This window comes from Patella vulgata, chromosome 5 (assembly GCF_932274485.2).
Source record: "Patella vulgata chromosome 5, xgPatVulg1.2, whole genome shotgun sequence".
In the NCBI taxonomy this organism is placed as follows: domain Eukaryota; kingdom Metazoa; phylum Mollusca; class Gastropoda; family Patellidae; genus Patella; species Patella vulgata.
Window position 1 is genome coordinate 58,768,331 of NC_065883.2, and position 25,326 is coordinate 58,793,656.

Sequence of the window (25,326 nt, forward strand, 5' to 3'; positions counted from 1 at the left end):
CCCTGTAGTTTAACTTTCTTCTTTAAGTTGATTTATTTTAAGCAAGTTATTATACATGATTGTATAAACATGCATCAGACCATTACGGGGGTGGGGTGGGGGTGGGGCTAACACTCATGCTTTAGATCACAAGATCTGTCATTAAGTCATGTGGCGTGGTTTCGATCCCACACTTGTACATCACAGGGAGTAGGGCCACCTCCCATGAACCAATGAGCAAACTAAAATTTAAAATGTTCCTTGATCATAAAATAAATGCAAAATATAAACAATTCAATATTTTGTGAACTTATTTTCATCAATTGAGTTTTGAACACAAGAAAGTATTTACCTGGTTTTTCCCACATGATACAGAAATTAGTTACATTATTTTATGAGTTATGTAAAACTGTGAATTTGTAATGCCAGTAGGGTAATTTGTACCAATAATTAGTGTGAGAGATTTAATTATTTACACAGGTTCATTGTGATGTTTCGATGTATATATGTTTTATAATGACTAAGTAATACACATAAGTATGATTAATTATTATTTTGTTTCTTTCATAGGAATCTAATCATGGAAATAAAATCGTCATGATGTTAATATGCCTTCAATAAGAAAAAAAGTTGAAATTTATGGATATACAATCTAGAAATGTGATGGTGAATAGCATAGTTTAATGTTATCAGGAAGTTCGTGTTTTCCTGAACAAGTGGCAAGTTTTAGTTGCCATATCTCATATCAGTCACTGTGTTGATGATGATGATTATCTAAACAAGGTGCAGTAATAATGGATACTGGTATTAACGGAATAATGGCCAATTATACTAATGGTGATAATTTAGGTTTATGTAATAGGAATGGTGAGGACACTGAAAGAACTGAACGAAAATACAGTGTTAAACAAAAAGTAAAGGAATATATGAAAAATTTGGAAGTGTTGAATTCTAAGAAATACAACCGGTCTAATTCAAAGCTGCTCAGGATTCACTCATATTCTCATGGAAAAACAAATAAACTTAGTGATCAGAAAGAACGGATAAATGGTGTCAATCATTCGTCAAATGAAACCAACCAAAGACTTAATGGTACAAATTTTGATAGAAACCAACCAAAATCAAATTTATATTGTAAGTTGAGAAAATTTGTGTCAAACCCAGAACTTGCTCAGATTAAATCTAAGGAAAGACTTGATAATGGCAAAGAAACTTATGTTATGGATGAACATGTTCACCATGGATATAGCACTAACGTTCTAGTGGAGAAGGATATTTTTGGCAACGACTCTGTTAAAGGTAAAAAGTCCTATTTGACTAATTGGTTAAAATCGTTAGAAAGTGAGCAAATGAAAAAATCAAATTATGATAATTTAGTTAAAAAGGAAGAATGTTTGAGATCTCCTGTTGAGTTGAATATTGAATCATCTTCTCAAAGCAAATTAACCGTAGATCTTAACTCAGAACTTTTGATGAATGAAAGGACAGTACCTGTAAAAATATGTATACCTGTGACGACAGCAAGTGGAGCCCGTTCAGCAATTATTACTATTGAATTAATCGATGACAATACTGATCCATACCCTGTGTTCAACGATGAAGGGGGTGATCATTTCCCAAAGGACAAATGTCATAGGTCATTGTCCCTGCAATCCAGTGCCGACAGTAAATTTCCCTCAGACTCCGGTATTGATGTTTTAAGTAATACAAGTGAATGTTTTCCAGAAGATTCCACATCTGGTCACCTGCTTGCTCCATTACATTTTTTAGACATTCCCTCCAGAAGATGGAGCTCAGGTAGCAATACATTACCTTCAAATGAAAGGGTTGATTTTACGTCCATTAAAAGTGCTCCATCCAGTCCGCAACATGAATCAAAGGGTAGTTGGTATAAAAGTAAAAATACTCATAGTTCAAAAGAAGAGATTCAAATAAAAATGTTAAATACTCCTTCTGTTGTGATAAGTGATCACAGTCTACAAACAGGGCTGAATTCTACACAGACTTCTAAATTGTGTTCATCGTTACAAATTGATCAAGATGTAGGCCCTCATGATGAAACTGAATCAACGGTTCCGTCAAGTGTAGATACTCCTCATTTATACAAAACCAACTCCATAGATCTGTTAAGTGTAGACTATGATACTGCTCTGACCAAATCAGTAAGTACCAGTGTTAATTTATTTTGGGTAAACAATGCTATTAATTGGTTGACTTAATTCAAGTACCATAGCCTTTAGCACATTAATTGTGCCTGGGCCCTGTTTCTCGAAATTTTAACTAAAGATAAAATCCAATTTTAGTAGATACTTCAATTTTGATTGGCTAAGCACTAAAATCAATCTAATATTATCCAATCAAATTACTAAAATTTGGCCTTTATCTTAGTTAAAATTTCGCGAAACAGGCCCCAGATCTGCAGCTATTTATTGATCTTTACAAGTCTCGTTCATGGTTCTCATTTCATTTATATTTACCTGTCCAGATCCAAAGTGGGTGTATTTTATGGGGTTATATTTTTTATTGGTAAGTAATACTTAGTATTCAACAAACTGAACAAAATTTCGGATATATTTGGCGTTGACCAAAATTGACTTTATAAAATTCTTTGTTTAAGTGGAAGTTAAAATGAATTAAATCTATCATTCACGGCATAATTTTTCAGATGATAACTATATTTCAATTCCAATTCCAATTGCAGTATTTCTACACACTGTTTTACAATATCTCTATATAATATATATATATTATTGCTACAATATGAAATGGGGTTTAACGTCCTACTGTTCTGCTCCTAAACTGGGCTAAAAAAGACGGGCATACGCCATACAGTGTGCTATGAGAGAAATTTTGCCCGGGCAGCGGTGCTATGGCCTACTCTTATATCGAATTCCAACTGCCAAGGGATCTTTTACATGCAAGCCAATAAATACACGGGACCGGACCTCGGTTTTTCGTCCCATCCGAACGACTAGACAGCTGTCCTTGTCAGGCCCTACGTCCTGCATCACTGACAAGGGGAAACCACGCCGGAAAATCTGGATGAACTTTATCGGCCAATGCAGGGATCGAACACCCGACACCTCCAGGCTAGCGAGCCAGCATCTTACCCACGTGATCCCCCTTGCATCAATATAACAACTGTAATAATTTGTATTGATCAAAGACAATATTCGAAAATGACATGGGCTCTACATTATATGTATGTCATTACTTGTTATTGGAAAAAAAGTATAAAGTGGGATTGTTGTAAAAGGTCTATTATTTATTCATTACTGCCAATATAGTGAGTAGGTTATTAGTGTGGTTGTTCTTAAAGGTGTGTTAACCAACAACAATCATTCAAATGATGGTTGCTCTCTGTTTGAAAATTTTGACTAATAAAGAATGAAATATTTGTAGTAATGAAAATATTATTTATATAAGAATATGACTTTCAGAAATTGTATTAGTCAAAATTATTGCTATGTGTGGACATTGCATATCGAATTGTAACTTCCTGAATTATGGCCCCTGATTGTACAATTATTATCTGATTTAAAGAAATTGTTTGAATATACATGTATCACCTTTACACAGTAATGTTGGTCGAGTTCAAATTTCGTGAAAAATGGACCATGCAAATAGTGTAAATATATGGTATATCAAGGTTGTAGACCCTCTAGAGGCCACAATATTGATCCGATTTTGATGAAATTTGAAATAACATGTTTATAACCCAAAGATCTTGTTTCCTTTTGATATTTGCACATTTTGGATGGTAACTTCCTGAATTATGGTCCTTGATTGTACGAAAAATCACGTTTTTAGCTTGTGGTCCCTCGAGAGGTCACAATTTTTACCCGATTTAAAGAAATGTTTGAATATATCACCGTTACACCCTAAAGATGGTTGAGTTTGAATTTTATGAAAACCTGACTAAAACTGCTGGACAAAATGACCACCCCTCATACGCAAATAGTGTAAATATATGGTATATCAAGGTTGTAAATCCTGTAGTGTCCACAGTTTTGATCCGATTGTGATGAAACTTGAAATTCATGTTTATTTTGAAATACTCGTTTTTTACGACAAGAAAATAAATGACTGTTCGCTTCTAACACTTATCCATAATCAATTACATGTAGTTTTACATTGTTTTTATACGTCCACATGTTTGTGAACAGTCTACAGGTCACAACTGTAACTTCATGGATTATGGCCCCTGATCGTACGAAAAATCACGTTTTTAGCTTGTGAACACTGTAGAGGTCACAATTTTTATCCGATTTTGTCGAAACTTGAAATGTAAGTTTAAAACCCAAAGATCTCGGTTCCTGTCAATATTCGCGCATATCGGACCGTAACTTCCTGAATTATGGCCCCTGATTGTATGAAAAATTGCGTTTTTAGCTTGTGGACCCTATAGAGGTCATAATTTTTGTCTGATTTAAAAAAAAACGTATTATTATATCCCCGTTACACCCTAAGGACGGATGAGTTCGAATTTCGTGAAAATCGGCCCAAATTTGACAGACAAAATGGCCGCCCTTTATTTTCAAATAGCGTAAAAATATGGTATATCAAGGTAGTGGACCCTATAGAGGTCACAATTTTTATCTGATTTTGATGAAACTTGAAATGTAAGTTTATAACCCAAAGGTCTCGGTTCCTATAGATATTCGCGCATATCGGACAGTAACTTCCTGAATTATGGCCCCTGATTGTACGAAAAATCACTTTCTTTTTAGCTTGTTCTATATCCATCTCTCGAAAATGTGGGCGTATCCTGCCTGGCAGCCGCTGGTCGTTTTTTCATACTGTTACCTATTTTGTCGCGATTAATAATGATGTTTATAAAATCTCAGAAAAGCTCTAATCATGTGCTTGGTGGTTATTTGTGGGTTATTATTGTTTATAGGGGGGTGGATGGCCGAATGGTTAGCATGCGCGCGATGTATCATATGGTCTGTCATGAGTCAACTGGTGGGGTTTCGATTCCCCGGTTGTACGTGACAAGGTGTAGGGTCACCTGTCCAACCTCGTGGGTTTTCTCTGGGTCCTCCTGTTTCCCCCCAATGTTAAAGACCCCTACGCACATGCGAATTATTGAAATAAAATTGAACAATGTATTAGTCCCGAAATGACCTAGTTTGTGTCGAGTGGATGTTAAACCCCATTTCTCTCTCTCTCTATTATTGTTTATATTTTGAATTACATATATATGGGGGCACTAAAATCTTTTAAGTGCTTAGGACCTCTGTGGGTTTTAATCTGGCCCTGAAACTGTCACACATATAAAGTACTATGTACAATGTACAAATTATTGAAAACATATACTGTATTCCATTTTAGTCCTTGGACCAGGAATGACCATATCTGTGTTGAATTGATGTTCAATTTTGAAATACTCAGTTTTAACGACAAGAAAATAAATGACAGTTGTCTTCTAACACTTCTCCATAATGAGAAAGTAGAGAGGATATAAGAATATGGTTAGTTCACTGCCATGTTTTCATGAAATACTACAGATATCAGTGTTGACCATATATATATATAGAGGCTTGGGTGACTGAGTATATTGAAAAAAGTGACTGACAAGGAAAGATTTGTTAAAGATATGCACATTCTACACATTTTCGTAAAAAATTAACAAAATTTTGGGTAGGTGAAGTTTACAAAAATGATCTTGTCTGTTCTTGGCAGTAATTAGAAGGACACAAAATAATAATTAGGCCTAACTACGATTATGTAATGTAGACAGCAACCACCAGGTTTACGTTGTTTTAATGTATTACAATAAAACAATTCACCTGATAAATAGCAACCATGTAGAATGTGCACTTATGCAGAGATGTCATACTCAGACTCCATTTTAAATGTGCAATAAAAAAATCTTCAAAGTGTTATATGATCTTCAACATAGAGATTGAGACTAGTATTTACTTCCCTTATCTCTGTATGGTACCCACGATTTGTTGTGCATCTATATACATGTATAACAATTCTATTTCTCTCCCCTTTTGCCTAACATTTTTTGTTGACTTTGTGGTCTAGAATCAAAGAAGAGTGTTTGAATTTACATTTTCTGCAATATTTGGTAAATGTGCATAATTTTGAGGCGGATGATTCAGGAAGAAAACATATAAATTAGGAAAATCACATACAGGAATGACGTTGGAGCCTATAGATTGCTTTGACCTGCAGTAGCAAAATATTGAAATGGTCAAACCCCTACCACATTTTTATCAAATGATGATGAGCTCTTTGTGTATAAAGATTAAGATCCTCACATTGTTCAAAAATATGTTATAGGCCATGATGGCATGGATTTTAGAGAGGATTACTTAGAGCTCTGGTAAACAAGAGTTGTCTACCTTGTTTTGTTACTAGATTATCTTAACTATATGTTGCTTTGCAGAGTTTTTTCCAGTTCGCTGATAAACATAGCAATATGCATTGATATCTCCTCATTCTGCAACTATGATGGGAGAAATTGAATATTATATATTACTGACTTGATTCTTACTTTCATTTCATTTCATTTCCATAGAAAGTGTTGGGTGCTTTTTACTGAATGCCTTCAATAAAAGAGGAATCAGAAAAATCTTATTAGGTTATACATGACATTAAGTATCTACGATTTTATGTATAATATTATTATAAAACAATCTAAGTGAATTAATATTAATTTTCCTATGTTTTTGAAAAATAACGTTGTTTTGTAAGATCACACCATTTCAGCAATTATTTACCTGTCCTTGCTTCAGAACGAGAGAGAGAGAGAGAAATGAGGTTTAACATCCACTCGACACAAAGCTTCAGAAACGATGTAAACATAAGTTATTGATGATTTTTTCGAAACTTTTGTACATTAAAGGAGTTAATATGCTTTGATTTAGGTTTAGTTAAAGAATAGAGTTTAGTTGATCTGTTGTGCTATTTCAATTAGTGATACATTTAAATTTTGGTTTTGAAAGATTAATGCTAATCAGTACAAAATCTAATAGATTGGCCATTATATTTTTCACCCAAATGAAAGTGGTCAAGCCATTTTATTTACTTTATTGTAATTGTAAGGACAAAGCAAATCTTTTCAGTCCCTGGATGACAACATACTTTTGAGAGGCAAGAAGGTTTGAAACGCCACTGATCAGTTATAATAACCATAAGTTATTGAAATCTAAAAAAAACATTGAAGAGATATGTTTTTCTAATTTGTTTGTTTGTACTGGAAGGTATTTCTCACTTTTCTGTCCTCCAGATTAGCCAGAAAAACAATTTAAGCATTACCAGGGTCCAGGTGTCTTAATTACACAATATAACAGGAAGGAATTTTTGACTGAATTGGATTAAACTTACAGAAGTTATTGTTAAAAGTGTGCCCTATTTAATTATTTTGCCATAACGATGTAACCTAATTAAGAATTTTGATGAATATGTTGGCCTAATTAAGAATTTTGATGAATATGTTGGCCGCATAAATTTGTGATAAATGTACAAATTCAAACTTCTATTTTGTGACAATCCTTGTCATAATGTATCTGGACTACAGTTTATGCCGAGTAACTGAACCTTCTGTTGTTGTTCGATTCCCCGGTTGTACGTGACAAGGAGTAGGGTTGCCTGTCCAACCTGGTGGGTTTTCCACGGGTCCTCCGGTTTCCTCCCACTGCTAAAGACCCCTAAGTACAAAGCGAATTATTGAAATAAAATTGAAACATATGTTAGTCCCTAAATGACCTAGTTTGTGTTGAGTGGATGTTAAACCCCATTTCTCTCTCTCTGTTGTTGTTGTTAGTGTTTAACGTCTGTTACCTCAGAAGGTGATATCGCATACAAGTTGTCATATTTTCATTTTTATTATCTTAGCGCATGTACAGTGCTTTTTCTGTGGGAGGAAACCGGAGTACCGTTCCCAGAGTAAACCCACGAGATTGAGAAGGCACCCCTATCTCCAAGCCACATACCTCACACCAGAGATTGAAACCACAACCGCAAGCCAGAGGTGACCGGTCAGCTAGAGGTCAAAGCGCCACACTCTAGACCACTAGGCCATCCCACCCACCCCTGATCATAGAAGTATCAGATTTAACATTGAGTATATCAGATGACTATAGAACATTATTACATATGTAACTAGGCCTTATCTAATATTGAGGTTAATTAAATTCTTGTTGATCGTGTTGAAAAGTATTCTGACAGATGACAACTCCCTTGAGGCAATTTTGATATATTTTACTTACAAAATCACTTAAAGTTTATAACCTATAAACAGAATATATTTAACATAGGTGACTGTACAAGTGCTTGTCACCTGACACTATAGCTGCCTTTTAGGACCAAGACCTGTTATTAAGTCATTATGATAGTAAGGCTGGAAGGTTATAGGGGCAAATCAATTGTACACAAATTATGTGTCTCAAAAATATACTTAAACCAAATAGATTCCTTTGCATGTTGTAGTTGGAATGGATTTTGCGACAGTCTGACGGACTACTGGACTGATCCAACATTATTTAATTGCAGTATTGATCTGTCATACACATTAATTACCAAAACAATGCACAAACATTATATTAGTTGAAAGTGGGCATATATTATTGACTTTTATTTGGAAGTATAGGGTCGGGCAATGGAACTAGTACTTCTTTTGATCTCTTTGATCAGTTGGAGAGTAAACTTTGTGACCCAAGTCACTAAACCAGGGAATAGATAATTTCAACTTTTGTCATCTTAAAAGAATCCCCGATCCACTTCCATTCCAGGATAACAACTGTCAATTGATGACCTGATAAAAATAGCCAATTGATCTTGCAGTTGTAACAAACATTCCTTTCATTTATTTACATGTACCAATTACCAAATGCTTAAGATTTTAAAATAATTCTTCAAGCTTGTAAACATGACAGAGATCAGATATTATAAAGGCATTCTTATCAAATTTGGTCAACATCCAAGTTTTCCTTTCGGATAAGCTGCTTTTGAGATATATAGCTGCTGTGTGCACGTATTTCCATGTTTTGCATGGCTTTCTTTTTAGTAGGAATTTAATTGTGGTATTTACTTTCCTAGCCTAGACTATTACCTTTGGGAATAATCTTTATATTATTTCTGGCAAATTCTTAAGTCAAAATCAAAACTCAACTGTACAATGCCAGGTAACTAAGCTACTAGTACTTGTAACTATAAAAAGGTATTTTCATTTCTTCAAAATATTCCTGCTTGAGTCATACAGGATGCACTTTTAATGACTGTAAAAAAAAGATTTTGTTTGGCTTTTCACATCATAAAAGTATGTACTTTATAATATGATCACAGCTATTTCTGTCTCATAACAGTATTTTGATTTTGCCCAGAGCTATTACATCTGAATAGAAAACTAATGTCAAAGATGCAGCTTTCTATTTCGTTGAAGGGTCCAATTATTAATAATTGTATCCTTGGGGTATTTTTTGTACAAAGTTTTATAACTAAGTAAATAATTATTTGCAATACAAGCTGATGGATTGGTTTAAAAAAAAACTTTTTCATCATTTGGGCTAACATACCAAAATACACAAATCTGTTGATTAGTATTTTCATTCTATATTGTGGAGCTCATGTTTTGACTCAGATCTATTGGATTTAAAGGAAGTCCTTCTTCTGAACTCTGAAACACGGTGACCTTTTAGCTTAAATATCAATCTGATTAAGATACAGATCAATATTTCGTTTCATTTTTATACTTTCGATGGCCTACACTACATGAAGATCTGACAAGTTGTACTATATAAAGGTCGTGTCAGGGGTCATACAAGCGCCTTTTGACCCTATGACTTCAAACATTGATTAATCAATCAGTGTTGATGTTTCTAGTGGTTTACCCACAGTTCCGTGCATGACACGCCAAGAAGTTGCCGTAACAGACCGTTTCATTGGTTTATCCCTCACTTCAACCAAATCGCCAGTAATATAACAACTCTTCCAGATCCTAGTGTAGTGAACACAAGTAAAACAAACTTTTGAGCTATAAAAAACGAAACGAAATAGGATCTGTGTTTATATCAGAATTAAGCTACAAATTTTAGTTATACTTTTGTATAAAAATGATCAAATGAAATGAATTTGAATAAACCTGAAATTATATAAATATTTTAAAAGTACAAATATACATGTATTTTTTTTTTTTTTTTTACATCTTTCTATTTACGTTAAAGATACATTATTGGAGATTCGATAACGAGTTGGCAGTTCTCACTATAACTATAATAGTTAAAAACTAGATAACGTAAAGGCAATTTGCTGAAAATTTCATTCAAATTGATCCACTATGAACCGAGAACTAAGCGAATGAAATTTCTGCCTAGCCTCGGTCATCGTTACTAAAGTCAGCAGATAAACAGCATAGTCTCGATTATCCATTTAATCGTTAAATCGAGAAGAAAAGTTATGCAGTAAATTGGCTCACAATCCACTTAAGATCGCAGGCTAGTGATGCCATCTAGTGTTGATTATGGTCTGGATAGGTTAATTAATGTCTAATTAATAATTTAGATAACATTTCAGGCCTAAAGAAAGACCTGCAATAGACAGATTTAGCTCTTGCATAATGTATGTTTAAGTTTACCAATTAAATGGACAAATAAAAAAATGTTAGTTTTGAATTTCAAATTTTCTCACTTGTGTTATAGCAATTTTGCCCATGAAATGTACTAAAATAATATTTGTATAAATGGCTGTGACTGGATGATATTTAATCCTTGATTTTTCATGTCATTTGTCATAAAAAAATAAGGACAATAATAAACCACTTTTACCACCATTTAATATAATGGTTTAAGGAAAAGTGTTTACCAGTTTTAGAGCTATTTTATTCTTCTTATTTATATGAAAGAGAATTAGAGAGAGGGTGAATTATTTGCAGTATTCTGTTTCACACAGTGTTAATGGGTAGAGTTGATTAATAGACTTCACTAATAACCCCAGTTCATTAATTATTGAAACATTAGAAGTTGATAATAATCATTTAACAGGTCATGTATATAAAGGGTGTTGTCTCTTGTTGAAAAAAGGATGTGTGCGCTTAGTATCCATCTGCTAATATGTACATGTGGAGAAATTGACTTGTGAAGTTGGTTTAGGGTTAACTACTGGTGAACTCAACTCGCCACAAAAAGTGGATCTTAGTTTATTCAATTTATTCATACCACTACTAGTCAGTCTCTCCAGCTTTCTTCTGTATATATTTGGCATGGTGTCAATGATTGAAACTGTCCTATAGTTACTTCAAGATGTTTTTAGTGTGGAAATTTGTCCTAAATTTGTGAGCCAGCCAGTCGTTCTAGATTGGCCAGCTCCATGCACTTAGAGAGACAAGCCTAGAGATTTAATAACACTGACAAAATTGTGAATTTGTATGTAACAGTTGAGTGAACACCAGACGAAGGTGATTATAAGCTTGTTATATTTTCAATAAGATTTAAATGATTAAATGATATGGAACAGTCATCAAGTGGTAATAAATATCATTTATAATTGAATTGAAAGTGGATCCAAGTCCATCAATAGTGCTGTATTCAGTTTGGTGAAGACAAGCTCTCTATTTGTAAGTAAGTATATATTTTTTAAATCCACTTTTTAGCAGGATATAGTTGTAGACATTTTTAGTAGCATATTCATGTTAAGATTCATAATTATAAATCGCTATGCAATGATAGAGGTCCACTGGACATTTCAGATACTTAACTGAACAGACTAAATGGAACTGAAAAGAATGTCTTATTAAGACTACACATGATACAAGGTCCATATTTTTGTACCTGTCCGTATTTTTTGTATCTCTATTTTATATTTTGTATATTCTAAGCTGTCCTCAAAGGATATTTCGATGCAATAAGAATTCTATTCAATGAAGAGATCGAGTTTACTCTCCCAGCAGCGCCTCTTAACCTTGTTTAAAAAGTAATTTGTTAGTCTTGGATGTGAATATTCTATTACAATGACAATCTTCTTTAGATTCCATACTGCTATTATAGATTTCCTCCACTTGAGGGAATATTGGATAACATGTTTTAAAGTAACAGATCTTCAGCATAATTCAGTCCTTTATAAAATTTTGGATATATATACAAAAATAATATACATGTACAGTAATGTAATTTATTACATTTCACCCATTATTCATTTATAGGCATGTTAAACATAATTTAATGTTATATCAAAACACTGAGATGGATTAAGCAATGTTTGTTTATCTATGAGAAAAGTTAACATCTGAGATTTAGGACTGGTCTTGAGACCATGAAACATTTTATTGGGGTGTTCAATTCAGATTTTGCTTTATACCTAAAATGCAATATCAATATTTATTTGACTTGGTCTAGAGTATAGTACACGGTACTTTGAGCGCTAGCATGGTGATCAAAATATAAGTAGAAACTTTATTTCCTAATAAAATTTTTTGAGATCTCATCAGTGTGTGCATCTAGTTACATAAATAGAGAGACCATAAGAATGAACACTTTTGTAAAAGGAAATAATTATAAAGGGTGTGGACAATGGGTTACAGACACACACCTATTTTTTCAATAATTTTGTAAAATGCATCTCCATTTATTTTATACACAATTATTTCTTTAACATATGAAATATTATACATGTAGTATAGCAAGCCTCTATATATAACCAATTGAAATTAAACAGGAAATAAATATGATTGACCTATTATGTGTGAGTCATAACATATAAATTCAAATACATGTGTGTATTACATAAGGAGTAGAAAAAATCTATAGACACATAAAGGTGTTTGTTGCCTTAAAAAAAGTAAATTCTGGAGTAAACAAAATTGGATGAAATGTGATATTTGATAATTTAATGCATGTTGGTATTATTCGTACATTAAATAATTGAATGTGAACCTCTTTACCCCTTTAAATATCCCATTATTTGAACAATTTGAATTTGAAAGTCTCAGATCTCTTTTGATACATGTATTTGCGGCAGAATAGTAGACTGTAAAATGATAGATTATGACCAGTGGTAAACCTAACAAAATTGCTTTAATGTTTAGCCATGCATAAAATATGGGTTATTATTGATATCCAGAACATGATATACATGTATATAGGAAAGGTCATACACAAAATACATGTTGGATTGTTATACTGTATGGCCCGTAATCATGATTTTAATGTCAAGGTTCAATTAATTTGGTCTTTCTTACACTTAGAAAAATAGGGCCATGTCCTCAAATATTCAATTATCCAATGGAAATAAGACAAAAAGTAATTTCATCAGCTTCCACAAATTTGCATGTGGTGTTTCTGTTAACGGACAGACTGTGTGTGTGGCTAGTTACTTATCCATGCGAAAAAAAATACATTATAACTTTATCAAAGTTCAAGAGTTACTAATTCAATTTGTTTGTTAAATGTCGACCAAATGACAACAGGCTAGAAATTTGAAAACGGGCAGACAATTGTTTTAGGAAGTTTGATGACTGGAGGCTGTATAATTGAATCTGATATTTACATAAAAAGTATGTCAGGGATGAACTAAAACAATTTAAACATTGACAAGTCTATAAAAAAAATCATGACTTTTAATGCTGTTCATTCATAGATAAAAAAAATCTTTGATGTTGAACAATGACGTACAAATAAGAAGGGTAAATGTGATAGACATTCTCAGAAACTTTGCCATGTCTTCACATTGCAATGTTTTGATACAATTCTTAACACTGCTGATATTTTTTTTTCTCCAGATAAGTGTTTAAAGGAATATCCTGTAATTATAATTAAAAAGGAAACACCCGTTGGATTTGATAACTATTCATCTGATGGTTACAAGGAATGGTAGACAATGGTAGATAAAAATACTTTTTGAAGAATTGTTGTTCTGCAAGATAAAAGATCACAAACATTATTGCTTGACATTGAATGAAATATTTATACAAATATTTATACAAACAAAATACAAAATGATAAACCATGAGGACAAATTGTGTGATTTAGTTCTGAATAGTTCTTTACAAACTGAAAGTTCTGCTGTTATGGATGAAATTGAAAGCAGAAATGAAGGCACCAAAACATTTTCGTCACCTAAAGCAGTACTGCTTAAGAAATCTTCATTTGAAGAATTGTTGATGCGTGGCCATCTTGCCAAAAGTGGAGAAGATCCAACTTGTGGAGAAATAAGACCAGAAGATTTCCCACCTTGTGATTGTGATGATTGTTTCCTGGGTGATGTTTCTAAACCGGCCAAGAGTCTGCAAAGAAAACTTTCAAGGGTAATTTTATCAAGCTTTTCAAAATATATAATGTCTGCGGCATAGAATCTGACAATCAAAATTTAATGCATTTTCAACTAGTAATATAAGCTTTACTTTTATAAGCCCAAATTGAAAATGGTCGTATATTGTCGTCATCCTCGTTCATTTGTCGTGGATGCTCGAGTGGCTAATACTTATCATTCGATGGACATGAAATTTATACAAAATGTTTATGTTCATGAGCTGAAGAATCCTATTGATTTTCAACAATATAGCTTGATTGTTTTGGGCTTATATTTCATCAACTGGCAAAAATATCTTTTATTCAACTTTGTTCAGATGCAATTGTCCTGTGGAATGTGAAGTATCTTGCCCTATAGTATCTTGAAGGCATTGATCTTTACTTATAGCCTTATTTCTTTTAGGATTATTTAGCTTAGTGTGAAGATTATCGAAAAACACTATCACCATGTTTCTGAGAAACCACATTATTTTATTTCATTAAAAGGGAAACAAATACTACAAGACAAAGATAATGTACTTAGGGCGTTGGCTTGGTAATTTCTGAGTTCAAGTAAATCCTATATAAAGAAATCTCTATTACATTCTTAAGGGTTGAAGATTTCTTTAGTATTTTTGCAGTGTTTAATGCACTTCAAGCATACTTGAAATAATAGACCAGTGTAATAGTTCACCTTTCACATATTTGAGTATTTTTAGATTATAAGGATTACATGGGACATGTATTCATGAGGATGCTCTAAATACTTTTCCACATGTATGGCCTTGTGCTCTCCATTCATTGGTGAGTGCACACCTACTTGTACTCATTCTTAAATGATTTTAGCACCATTTTCATGAATAGTTAGTATTGGGGAAAAGATGATCATAATTGATCGATAAATGTCATTTCAGCAAAAGTGGTTTCTGCTAATGATTTATGTGAATGTTAATCAAAGTATATTTTATTAATGTTAATCAAAGTATATTTTATTAATGTCAATCTTGAAAGATTTGTGGGAGGTATTAATTGCAGATTTAATTTTCCGATTTCCAACCAAGCTTAACATATAAGATTGTAATTTGAAAGACTTACTAAAACCACACCTCATAATAAATTAGGGTTGAAGTATTTATTCAATCCTTTGTGTATACTTAACTGTTGGAATGAATTATAATATATTAAAATAGAAATATCATGGTTGTCATTTAAATAAAGGAGAGGTCAAGAAAATGACCAAAAATAATAAAGATGTCATCTGTAAGTGGTACAATCTAAGAGAAAGTCAACAAAGCTCTTAAATAAAAGATTTATCTTTATACTTGTGTGTTATTTTTGTCAAATCTTATAGATGATTAAGATCACCATATCTATAAATTTTGCAGTCTTGGGTTAATTTCAGCAAGGGATTGATAGGTATGCTTTAATTTCTGGAATCTCAGAATTTGAACTTATCCTGGGTTATCATTATGTCTAATTCTAGACTTGAAACAGTATGGATATTTTAGTTTAGAAAAGACAAGTTGACAAAATAATTATACTGTATGGAGAACAGGCTTTATATATATATTAGTAGATTAGTGCTTATTTTATATTATATAAAACCAGGTGATGATTATATTATTTTTGTTTTGAATATTTTATATTGTTGAAACTGAAAGTGATGATGGGTTGTCATGGTTATGTGAAACAAGGTCAGCAGTAAGTAATTGTTTTAGGTTTGTGACACTTGTTCAGTTAGGTTAAAAAGATGCTTTTATAGACTCACATTGAGATATGGTTGTGTATATTTGTCCACAATTTCTTATGGATGCTCTAACGGATAAGGTTATCATACAATTGAAATTTATCATACAATGTTTCTGAGAAGAATCCTATTGATTTTCAACAATTTGTGATACTTGCCATTGGTGTTATAGCCCTTCATCATTAGAAATATCTTGTGGACATAAGGAGGCAGACCACCATTAAATTTCATCATCTCGGTACCCACGAATTGTAGTTCGTCTATTTATAGCAATTCTCTCTCTCTCTCTCTTTTCTCCCCTTTTGCATGCCCATTTGTGTTGATTTTTTGGTCTAGAATGGACGAAGAGGGTTTGAATTAACATTTTCTGCCTGGTTTTGGTAAATATTCATGATTTTGAGGCGGAAGGATAAGAGGGTTATCAGGTTAGCTACGGCGATATGTACGGCAACTAGTTACATGTTTTTAGTATGCTTCTTCAAGTTTGTGTATCTCAAAATTTTGGTGGTCAACCTCATACAAATTTTAGTGCAAAGACATGACCATTTGTTCCTCTGTCTGTAGTGAAAAGCATTCAGCCCAACGAAAATTTGGGGAAAAGTTGGAGGTGGGCAAAGAGGCCAGAATTAACATTGAAGTCAATGGGGAAATTAATGGTGGTCTGCCTCCTATATGAAAACAACCTGACAGTGGATGAAAGGCCTAAATTTGATGATATGATCTCCAAATTGTCAGAAAATGTGATATATGGCATTTTGATGGTAAAAAATGTGAAATGGTAAAATTTCTAAAATATTTGACAAATTTGGGAGGGGAAATTTTGATTTTAGTCAAAATTTTGTGATTTTCAGTGTTTATTTACTTTTCAAAATTAGTGGAAAATATTTTAATGTATGATTTTTACTTTTTCTGCATTATAATTGTTAGACAGGAAGAAAGTATCATAATTTCACTCAATTTTGCCTAAAAATCATGATAAATTGTCTGAAATTCTTCAGATTACCCCCAATATTGCCGTCAAAATTTTAATTATTCATCTGTTGTAAAATGAACCAAAATGTCTTGCATGTCTTTATTTTCATTGTTAAATAACTTGGCAAGGATCCATGTGTTTGTCAGATATTGAAAAAGTATTCATGTGTTTGTCAAAAATTTAAAAATTAAGAAATTTAGTCTAATTATGTTCTGCTTAGGTGTGTTAGAATTTTCAAAACATGAGTGAACTGCATTTTGCTGCTGTTTTCCTCCATCTTAACACAATTTTAATCTTTCAAAACCTGAAATTGTTGCATTTCCCTTATCGAGAAAGTAAAATCTATGTGTTTGCAGGGAAATTTATCTGTCTTCATTTCATTTAGACTGGCTCACCCTCCCCACCCCACCCCTTTTCTTGAAGATGATATTTGGATATTCAATTGAACATTTGTTGACTCCAAATTAGCAGTAATCTGATTTTGTGCTTGACACAAACAAATAGTTACATATAAGATTTCAAGGATTTCTAAGACTTTTTGTTTATGGTCAAACATGTAATCCTATGACATTTCTTCCAAATGAGTCCACACCCCAAAATGGATATGTTGTAGATGTGTTTTTTGCAGCTTAATGTTTTACATTTTGAATGTAAATCTATTATTTGTGGTGATCTTTGAAAATGTGGCACTTACAGGGCAATAAAATATTAATTAATAGCCTTTTCATACCCCTTTTATGCTTTGAATTATGTCAGAACTCCCTTTTTCCATCTCATTTTGTCAGGACATTGATGTAAAGATTAAAACAACTTGCTTCCACATAATATTTACACTATGTAATTTCAAGGATACCTCTGATTGTTAAAGTATTTTAAAAACTGAAATATTCCCATTTTTTAAAAAAAAATAGTGCTTTGCCACCCTTTTATTAGAGTGGCTGGTTGTCACCTAAATACAGCATTTATTTTACATTTATCAATCCATATTTTAATAAATAATTCATACTTCGTATAACAAACTGTGTTTGTATGTATGTATATAAGCCAGGGATAGAAAAACATGGCTTTTAGCCATATTCCATCAACAGTATTACTTATGTGGACACAAGTGGGATTTGTTACCACACCAACATTTTTAGAGGGTGGGCTTACAGGTTTCACTATAGTTCCTTACAGTTACCTTCAATGCAACAAATTTGCAGCTTGTCTTCCTGTATACCGGCCAAGGTTTCTAGAAATAAATGCTTTTCATCTCAGACTTTCCCAGAAATAGGGAAATATTAGCATTTTGAGGCATACAAAGTGTCAAAAATGGACCATTTTGTAGAAAAAGGTAAAAGAAAGTCAATTTTTGAAAAATATTCCAATATTTTGAATATTTTTGATGTGACTTGTCTGAAACTCTTTAAATCTTTTCGCAGAACTCACATTTCGACAAAATTAAGAAAGAATCTTCAATTCTAGAACAAAAGGCCCATGGACCTGAGCTGCAATCCGGTATACAAAACACTACATAACTTTAAAGGGTCACCATTTCTGCAGTAATTATTTTTTTCTGATTCTGTATTATAATAATTTTGCAAAAATAAATGTGAAGCTATAAAGAAAAGAATTTTGATGATATATGAACTTATAAAACCATATAGGAGGCAGACCACCATTAAATTTCATCATCTCGGTACCCACGAATTGTAGTTCGTCTATTTATAGCAATTCTCTCTCTCTCTCTCTTTTCTCCCCTTTTGCATACCCATTTGTGTTGATTTTTTGGTCTAGAATGGACGAAGAGGGTTTGAATTAACATTTTCTGCCAGGTTTTTCTAAATATTCATGATTTTGAGGCGGAAGGATAAGAGGGTTATCAGGTTAGCTACGGTGATATGTACGGCAACTAGTTACATGTTTTTAGTATGCTTCTTCAAATATGTGTATCTCAAAATTTTGGTGGTCAACCTCATACAAATTTTAGTGCAAAGACATGACCATTTGTTCCTCTGTCTGTAGTGAAAAGCATTCAGCCCAACGAAAATTTGGGGAAAAGTTGGAGGTGGGCAAAGAGGCCAGAATTAACATTGAAGTCAATGGGGAAATTAATGGTGGTCTGCCTCCATAAGAGGCTTAAGAGTTGTCTGATTGATTTGAAATGTATGTACATTAGTTTTATAAACTTTTGCTTATGAGACAAAGCAGTTTAAGTTCATAAGCTAAATAAACATGAATTTTCAATGATTTATGATTGCTTTTCGGTGGCTTCTGATGGCTAAAATAATATTAATAATTCAATAATATATCAATATTTATATAGAACAAAAACACAATAATTCTAATGATTCTCATGTGCTGCTGGCCCCGGAGTTATCAATAATTGTTTTTCATAAGGTAAGAGATTACGAAACAGAAATATTTTGAGCTGGGAATGGAGGGTTTCCTTGAATTTTGAGAGTCTCATTTCTAGAGGAAGTTAATTCCATTAATATGATGATGCACTTACAAGAAAGATATACAACCAATTCCAGATGAACTGTTGGTATTTTGAAGATTGTCTGAAGATTGAAGTGTTCTACTTGGTAAATGATGATTGAAGAGCTCTTTCTTTGATATATGTAGGTAATTCATCATTTTTGGCTTGAAGAATATTTTAAACTGTATTCTATGTTTAATTGTAAGCTATGTGGTGTCTACAGGTTTTAGTAAAAAGTCTTGCAGCAGAATTCTGGACATACTGTAATTTGTTAGAGTTGATAGAATAAAGCATTGGGATAAAATAAAGCGTAAATCAAGCATTCTGTGTTATTGCGGATCAGGTCGAGTTTTTGCTATTTGTCTTCAGAGGTGAAAAAATGCTGACAAACAAATGGATTGGATGTTATATAGAAAACTGCACTGCAGTAGTGTTTTTTGCCTTTGGCGATAACTTGATGATCTTATCAGAAACTCTGTTTTGGCTGGGATTAGTTTTAAAAACTGTACTGTCATCCATTTATGTATTTCTTTGATGCAGGATCATCTTGATGGCTGGTATCTGTAAGATGGCATAAAATTCAATAGCTAAGAATAGCTGATGGAAAGTCCATGTTCCTTTGCAATTTTGTATATTGGTTTGGTATATATGAAGAGAGCAGGCCCCATGATTGAACCCTGTGGAACTCCACCATGCATACCTAAGTCCTGTGACTTTATTTTCTGGTTAATTATGTATAATTTAAACCATGAATAGACAATATTAAAAGAGATAAGTTATCTGCTTAACGATACTTGTTTTGAAAGATCTAAAAGCCTTTCAATAATTTGCTGTTGTGGACATTTGTTTTATGGTCTGGCAACTTACCTTTTTCAGTACTGTGGAAAGACACCAAATGGCCTGATAATGTGAAGTTCAAAAATATAACTAACAAATAAACAAATAGACTATTAAGGCATGAAAGTTACCAGATAACAATAAGTTGATTAGCTGTATTGTTAAAAGATAATGCTTCTGGCGTATAGGTCAAGTTTACTCTCATTAATATTTGTAGGTTGTTTATGTCTGTGCTGATTGGTATTAAGCTTTAATCTTATACTCAGATTTATGTCATATATCACAAATTTCATTTATTACTATATAAATTATTAAACTTTTGCTGTTCAGTTTTATCGATTATTATGGGTTTTGCAATGAGATTGGTAATAGAAAACCATGCATTAATTAATTGTTTCATATTTCTTGGAATGATTTCCAGAAGTCTGTTGTAATCTGGTTCTAGTTATATAAATAGTATTATGATGTTTAGACTTAGATGATTATGGTTTGTGTTGAAAGTCATTTTATTTTCGGAGTTTAACATGATCATGGCTAAAATCACATAACGATAGAAAGAATAATGATATACAGTATTATCATTTATGATGAGTTAGTGTATATACTTTAGTCAAGTGATTGACCAAATGTTCTGATGCAAAAGAAAAATTGAAAGTTGGATTATGAACATAAGTAAATTGGTTTGTGGTCCCATCATATAGTATGTATTCAGAAAAGTGATAAATTTGCTGGGATATGGAAGTTTATTGTTTAATATTTGGACATTGTGAGAATCCGACACATTATGAAGTGACTAAACTCATATTCATACCAGCATTAAAAGGTGTTATTAGGTTTAGATGTTTGTGAATCACATTAGGCTGACAAAAAACCTACATATCTTGAGTATATTATGTGATTATGTGCAAGGGCTGAAGTAATTATTTGTGAACAACATATGACGGTATTTGTGTCTTTGACATTTGGTGTGTGTAGGCGTTTGGTGTAAAAACAAGAAGTAGAAATCCTTGTTGGATATATAGAGCCGTAGTCGTATTAAAACTAGTCTATTTATATTATTTGGTAGTGTGAAAGGAAATCCTAAATGTGACAAGTTTTAAATAGCTTAATTGACATAGATCTTGGTAATACAATGAACCATAACATAGATAACACAGAATTATTTGACTTGTTGTCAACCATACATTATAGGAAGTACAATAAAATGTACAAGCTAATTTGTGACATTGAAAGTCAATTTTTGGATTTGTGAATTTTAGGTGTCATGGCAGAGCTTATAACATAAAGTAATATATTTGGATATTTGGACCATTTAAAATCAGCGGTCTTTTTCTAATATTATATTATTATAATCAAGTTATGAGTTTACAAACAGCTGTCAATTGTTTTGTGGAAACTTAACACACCTATAGTTAGGTTTAATGCTAGTGAAGATTTTTTTTTGCTAATTAATTAGTCACCTCATAGAAGATGAAAATATAAGTGTCTTATTAAGACAAGACAGAAATCTTTGTTAATTGTTCACCTGTAAAAGATCAATGGCTGGGTATTTTACAATAGATGTTAATTACCTCTGTTTGCTTCACTTGGTGGCTTATTAACACCTTTAATAAGATTTGAGGGTTTGTGAAACTAATAATTATATTTACAATGCTTGCCTGTGTTTAATCACAAGAGAGAAGAGATTGAATGACTTAAAAGAATGTGGGGTATTGTGTTTTATGGTTTATGGTTTTAGTGAGCATTTTGAACAGACTGAATTAAGACATAGAGAGGATGGTACAGTCAATTTAAAACATCATTTGTAAAATATACAAATACCTGGTTGCTGCATGATCATCTCATATTTTGATTTGAATAGATAAGGAGGGTATTGTGAGTTTATGAGCAGGGTTTTGTGAATTATCCTTGGGATATGATACATTTCTTAAGTGAAAATATTCAGGCATAAAGGTACATGTATGTAACCCATTCGATCGGTTTAAAGGTTGCCCCATGAAGTTTTAGTTGTGTTCAAAGATAATTGAACATGAGAGCTAAATACATGTGAATGGATTGACCTGGTTTTGTGTACACGAATTTGTGGTTTTATAAGTAATCTTATCTGCATACTCTTATTGTCAAGTCTTGTGTATTAGGGCGTGGATCAGGTTTATATTTTAAAAAGCGTACAGATTTATTATCTGGTGCATCATAAAAAGACTTTTTTTATGAAATGGAGTGTAGAAAATGAATAACAAAGTGATAGTTGGCTGCAAAAAAGAAGTTGTTTTTATATTAAAATGATTTGATATTCAAACTACATGTAGATAAATACTGACAGGTCTATAGAATACATCTTATTATGACTTGGATTTTATGATAAGCATAATTATAGCAGTATATAAATATTGTTGTGTATACTGCCCAGTGTCTGGAAGTGTTCTGGTATAGAATTCAAGTTGTTCTGAAAATTGTGCATTGAAAATTAAAATAACAGAGAAAGTATTTCAAGAACTAAACACATTAATAAAAGATGTCAGGTTATTTTTTGACTGTGGAAGCACGGGATAGTGAAGATGATCTTAGTGATTGGGAAGCACCTGTTGAAATTGATCTTGCAGACGTACAACCAAGTTTTTCCAATAGACAAGTAAGTATATAGTCGTTTTGATCTGTTCCTTTTTCCCTCTTTTACCCTTGTGAGTCAACCCATACTCAAAAAAAAAACCAAGCTATATGATCAGTTGCAACATCCTTCACTTACGTGACTTTTCAATCAAATTATTTTCTCATCACACAGTAATGATAATGTGCTGCACCTTTAGATGACCAACCATGTAGTTGAATCACCTATTTGTTTCCTGTTATAAATAAGTTATAAATAATAGGTCAAACTACCTTGTCAAATATAAGTCACTTGAACTTTTTTTTCGTGTCTCATGCTATATCAAACTATCATTCGTGATTTTTAATGCACCACTCAATAACTCTATTTCCTATATGCATCAACATTGTTTAATCCCTTGACAATCAGCACAGGAAATAAATATTTACAAATCATAAATATTGTAATAGGTTGTGTGTTTACATTTTAAATCATTACATCAGTGAAATATGTATGAGTTTCGACGATCAGTATCCATGTCAATTGTTTCCTCCCATTACTCTTGAGATTAGCTGTATGGAATTTTCTTAGTGTTGAATTTTACTGCTTCCGATTTACTGGATCCAGGGGCCGAAGTTCATTGGTTGCTGGTGAATCCTTATTTTAGACATAAATTCCTTTTCCACAAATAACTTGAATGCCTGTCAACTCTCAGCATACATGATTGTTAGTTGATCTTCGCTGTAATATTAGAAAAAGAAATTGACAGTTCCGTCAACAGTTGATGTTGAAATTGACATTGAATAATGATACTGATGAGCATATCAGAGATGATTTAATAAGTTTTGGATGTGATATTTTGAGCATTCTTATACTGTATTTATGTTTTATATGGTCATCCATAATATCTTTACAAATCTTTGATGTTTTTTATAAGGGTGACAATTGTATGAGTCAAGGAGTAGGTTGTCTGCCTAATACTATGGTTTTAGGCAGTGTTTCTCTTTCCTTTGACACTGCTAAACAAATGAAATTAAATGCAGTGTAGGCTACTATGAGATAAATTTTGACCTTGTAGCAACCCTATCACCTACTATTTTTTCGCTTTCCAAATACCACTGGATCTTTAGTATTCTAATATATGTGGGACCTTGGTTTTTTCTGCCATTCGAATGACTAGAAGCTTTTCCTTGTCAGACCCTCATTTGCACCACTGACAATGGGAAAGCATGCTGGAAAATCTCAAGTAACTTACATAGACAACAATGAGATTGAATCTTGGACCTTGTCCTGCAGATCACAAAGCACAAGTCAGTTGTTGAAATAAAATAAAACCAAGTACGAACAATCCAAAGCATTAGACAAAATTCGAAGTCCCAAAAAAATAGTATCGGTAAAATTGTGTAATCTGCAGCAAATGGACTGTTCACCATCTACAACATACATGATGAACAGTGGTAACAGGTGTCCGGAAAAGTAGTGGTAACAGGTGTCCGGAAAAGTAAGCTTACACTGCCCAGCGCCCCACCCACCATAGCTGCATCCAAACCATTAGACGAAATCGCGATAGAATTGGGACACAATAACTCTTCTTCTAATTGAGCTAGAATGTTCAAACTTGGTGTAGGTGTTTATTAGGTGAATGCCTTGATGGAGTTCGAAGATGAGCATTTTCTGCTTGGGGTAAGCAGAGATAAGCAATTTGATCAGTGGATGCTTTGGGAACGATAACTTTAGTTCTAATTAAGTGAGATTGTTCAAATTTGGTGTGTAGTTTCATTACATCAATACCTTGACTATGTTCGATGATGGGCATTTTCTGCTTGGGGTAAGCAAAGTGATAAGCAATTTGATTGGTCGAATCTTTGGTACACAATAACTCTTCTTCTAATTGAGCTAGGATGTTCACACTTGGTGTAGGTGTTTTATTAGGTGAATGCCGTGATTGCAATAGAGTTCGAAGATGAGAATAGTATAGACCTTGACTAAGTTCGATGATGAGAATTTTCTGCTTAGGCTAAGGAGGGATAAACAATTTAACTGATTGGTCAAGACTTTGGAACATAACTCTGCTTTTAACTGAGGTAGAATGTTTAAACTTGATGTAGATCTTCATTAAGTGAATGTCTTGACTGAGTTCAATGATTAATATTTCCTGCTAAAGCTAAGCAATTTCATTGGTCGATGCTTTGGGACAAGATAACTTCGATTCTATCTGATACAGAGTAATGAGAGAGAGAAATGGGGTTTAATGTCCACTTGACACAAACTAGGTCATTTCGGGCCAACACATGGTTCAATTTTATGTCAATACTTCATTTGCGTGTAGGGGTCTTTGGCAGTGGGAGAAAACTGGAGGACTCGGAGGAAACCCACGACGTGGGACAGACAAACCTACTCCTTGTCACGTACAACTGGGCATCGAAACCACGCCAGTTGACTCGATGACAGACCGTATGATACAGCACGCATGTGCTAACTATTCAGCCATCCAAACCCCCTTACAGA

General features: G+C 32.9%; 1 protein-coding gene across 5 annotated transcripts in view; it reads left to right on the forward strand.

The window, feature by feature from the left end:
- The first annotated feature begins 559 nt into the window (after window positions 1–559).
- The window catches only part of LOC126820745 (inositol-trisphosphate 3-kinase A), a 44,797-nt gene continuing 20,030 nt past the window's right edge, over window positions 560–25,326 (forward strand). Inside the window, exons 1-3 of one of the 5 annotated variants that reach the window (XR_008788308.1) lie at window positions 560–2,141; window positions 11,418–11,549; window positions 13,706–14,224. Coding sequence is in view for 3 of the 5 variants with exons in the window: in XM_050548851.2 (XP_050404808.2) it covers window positions 1,452–2,141 (690 nt within the window). In the remaining 2 variants the exon portion in view is untranslated. Of the gene's footprint in view, window positions 2,142–11,088; window positions 11,550–13,705; window positions 14,231–22,090; window positions 22,864–25,326 lie in introns of those variants that run through there. The other 4 variants (XR_008788309.1, XM_050548852.2, XM_050548851.2 and 1 more) reach the window with 4 other exon arrangements.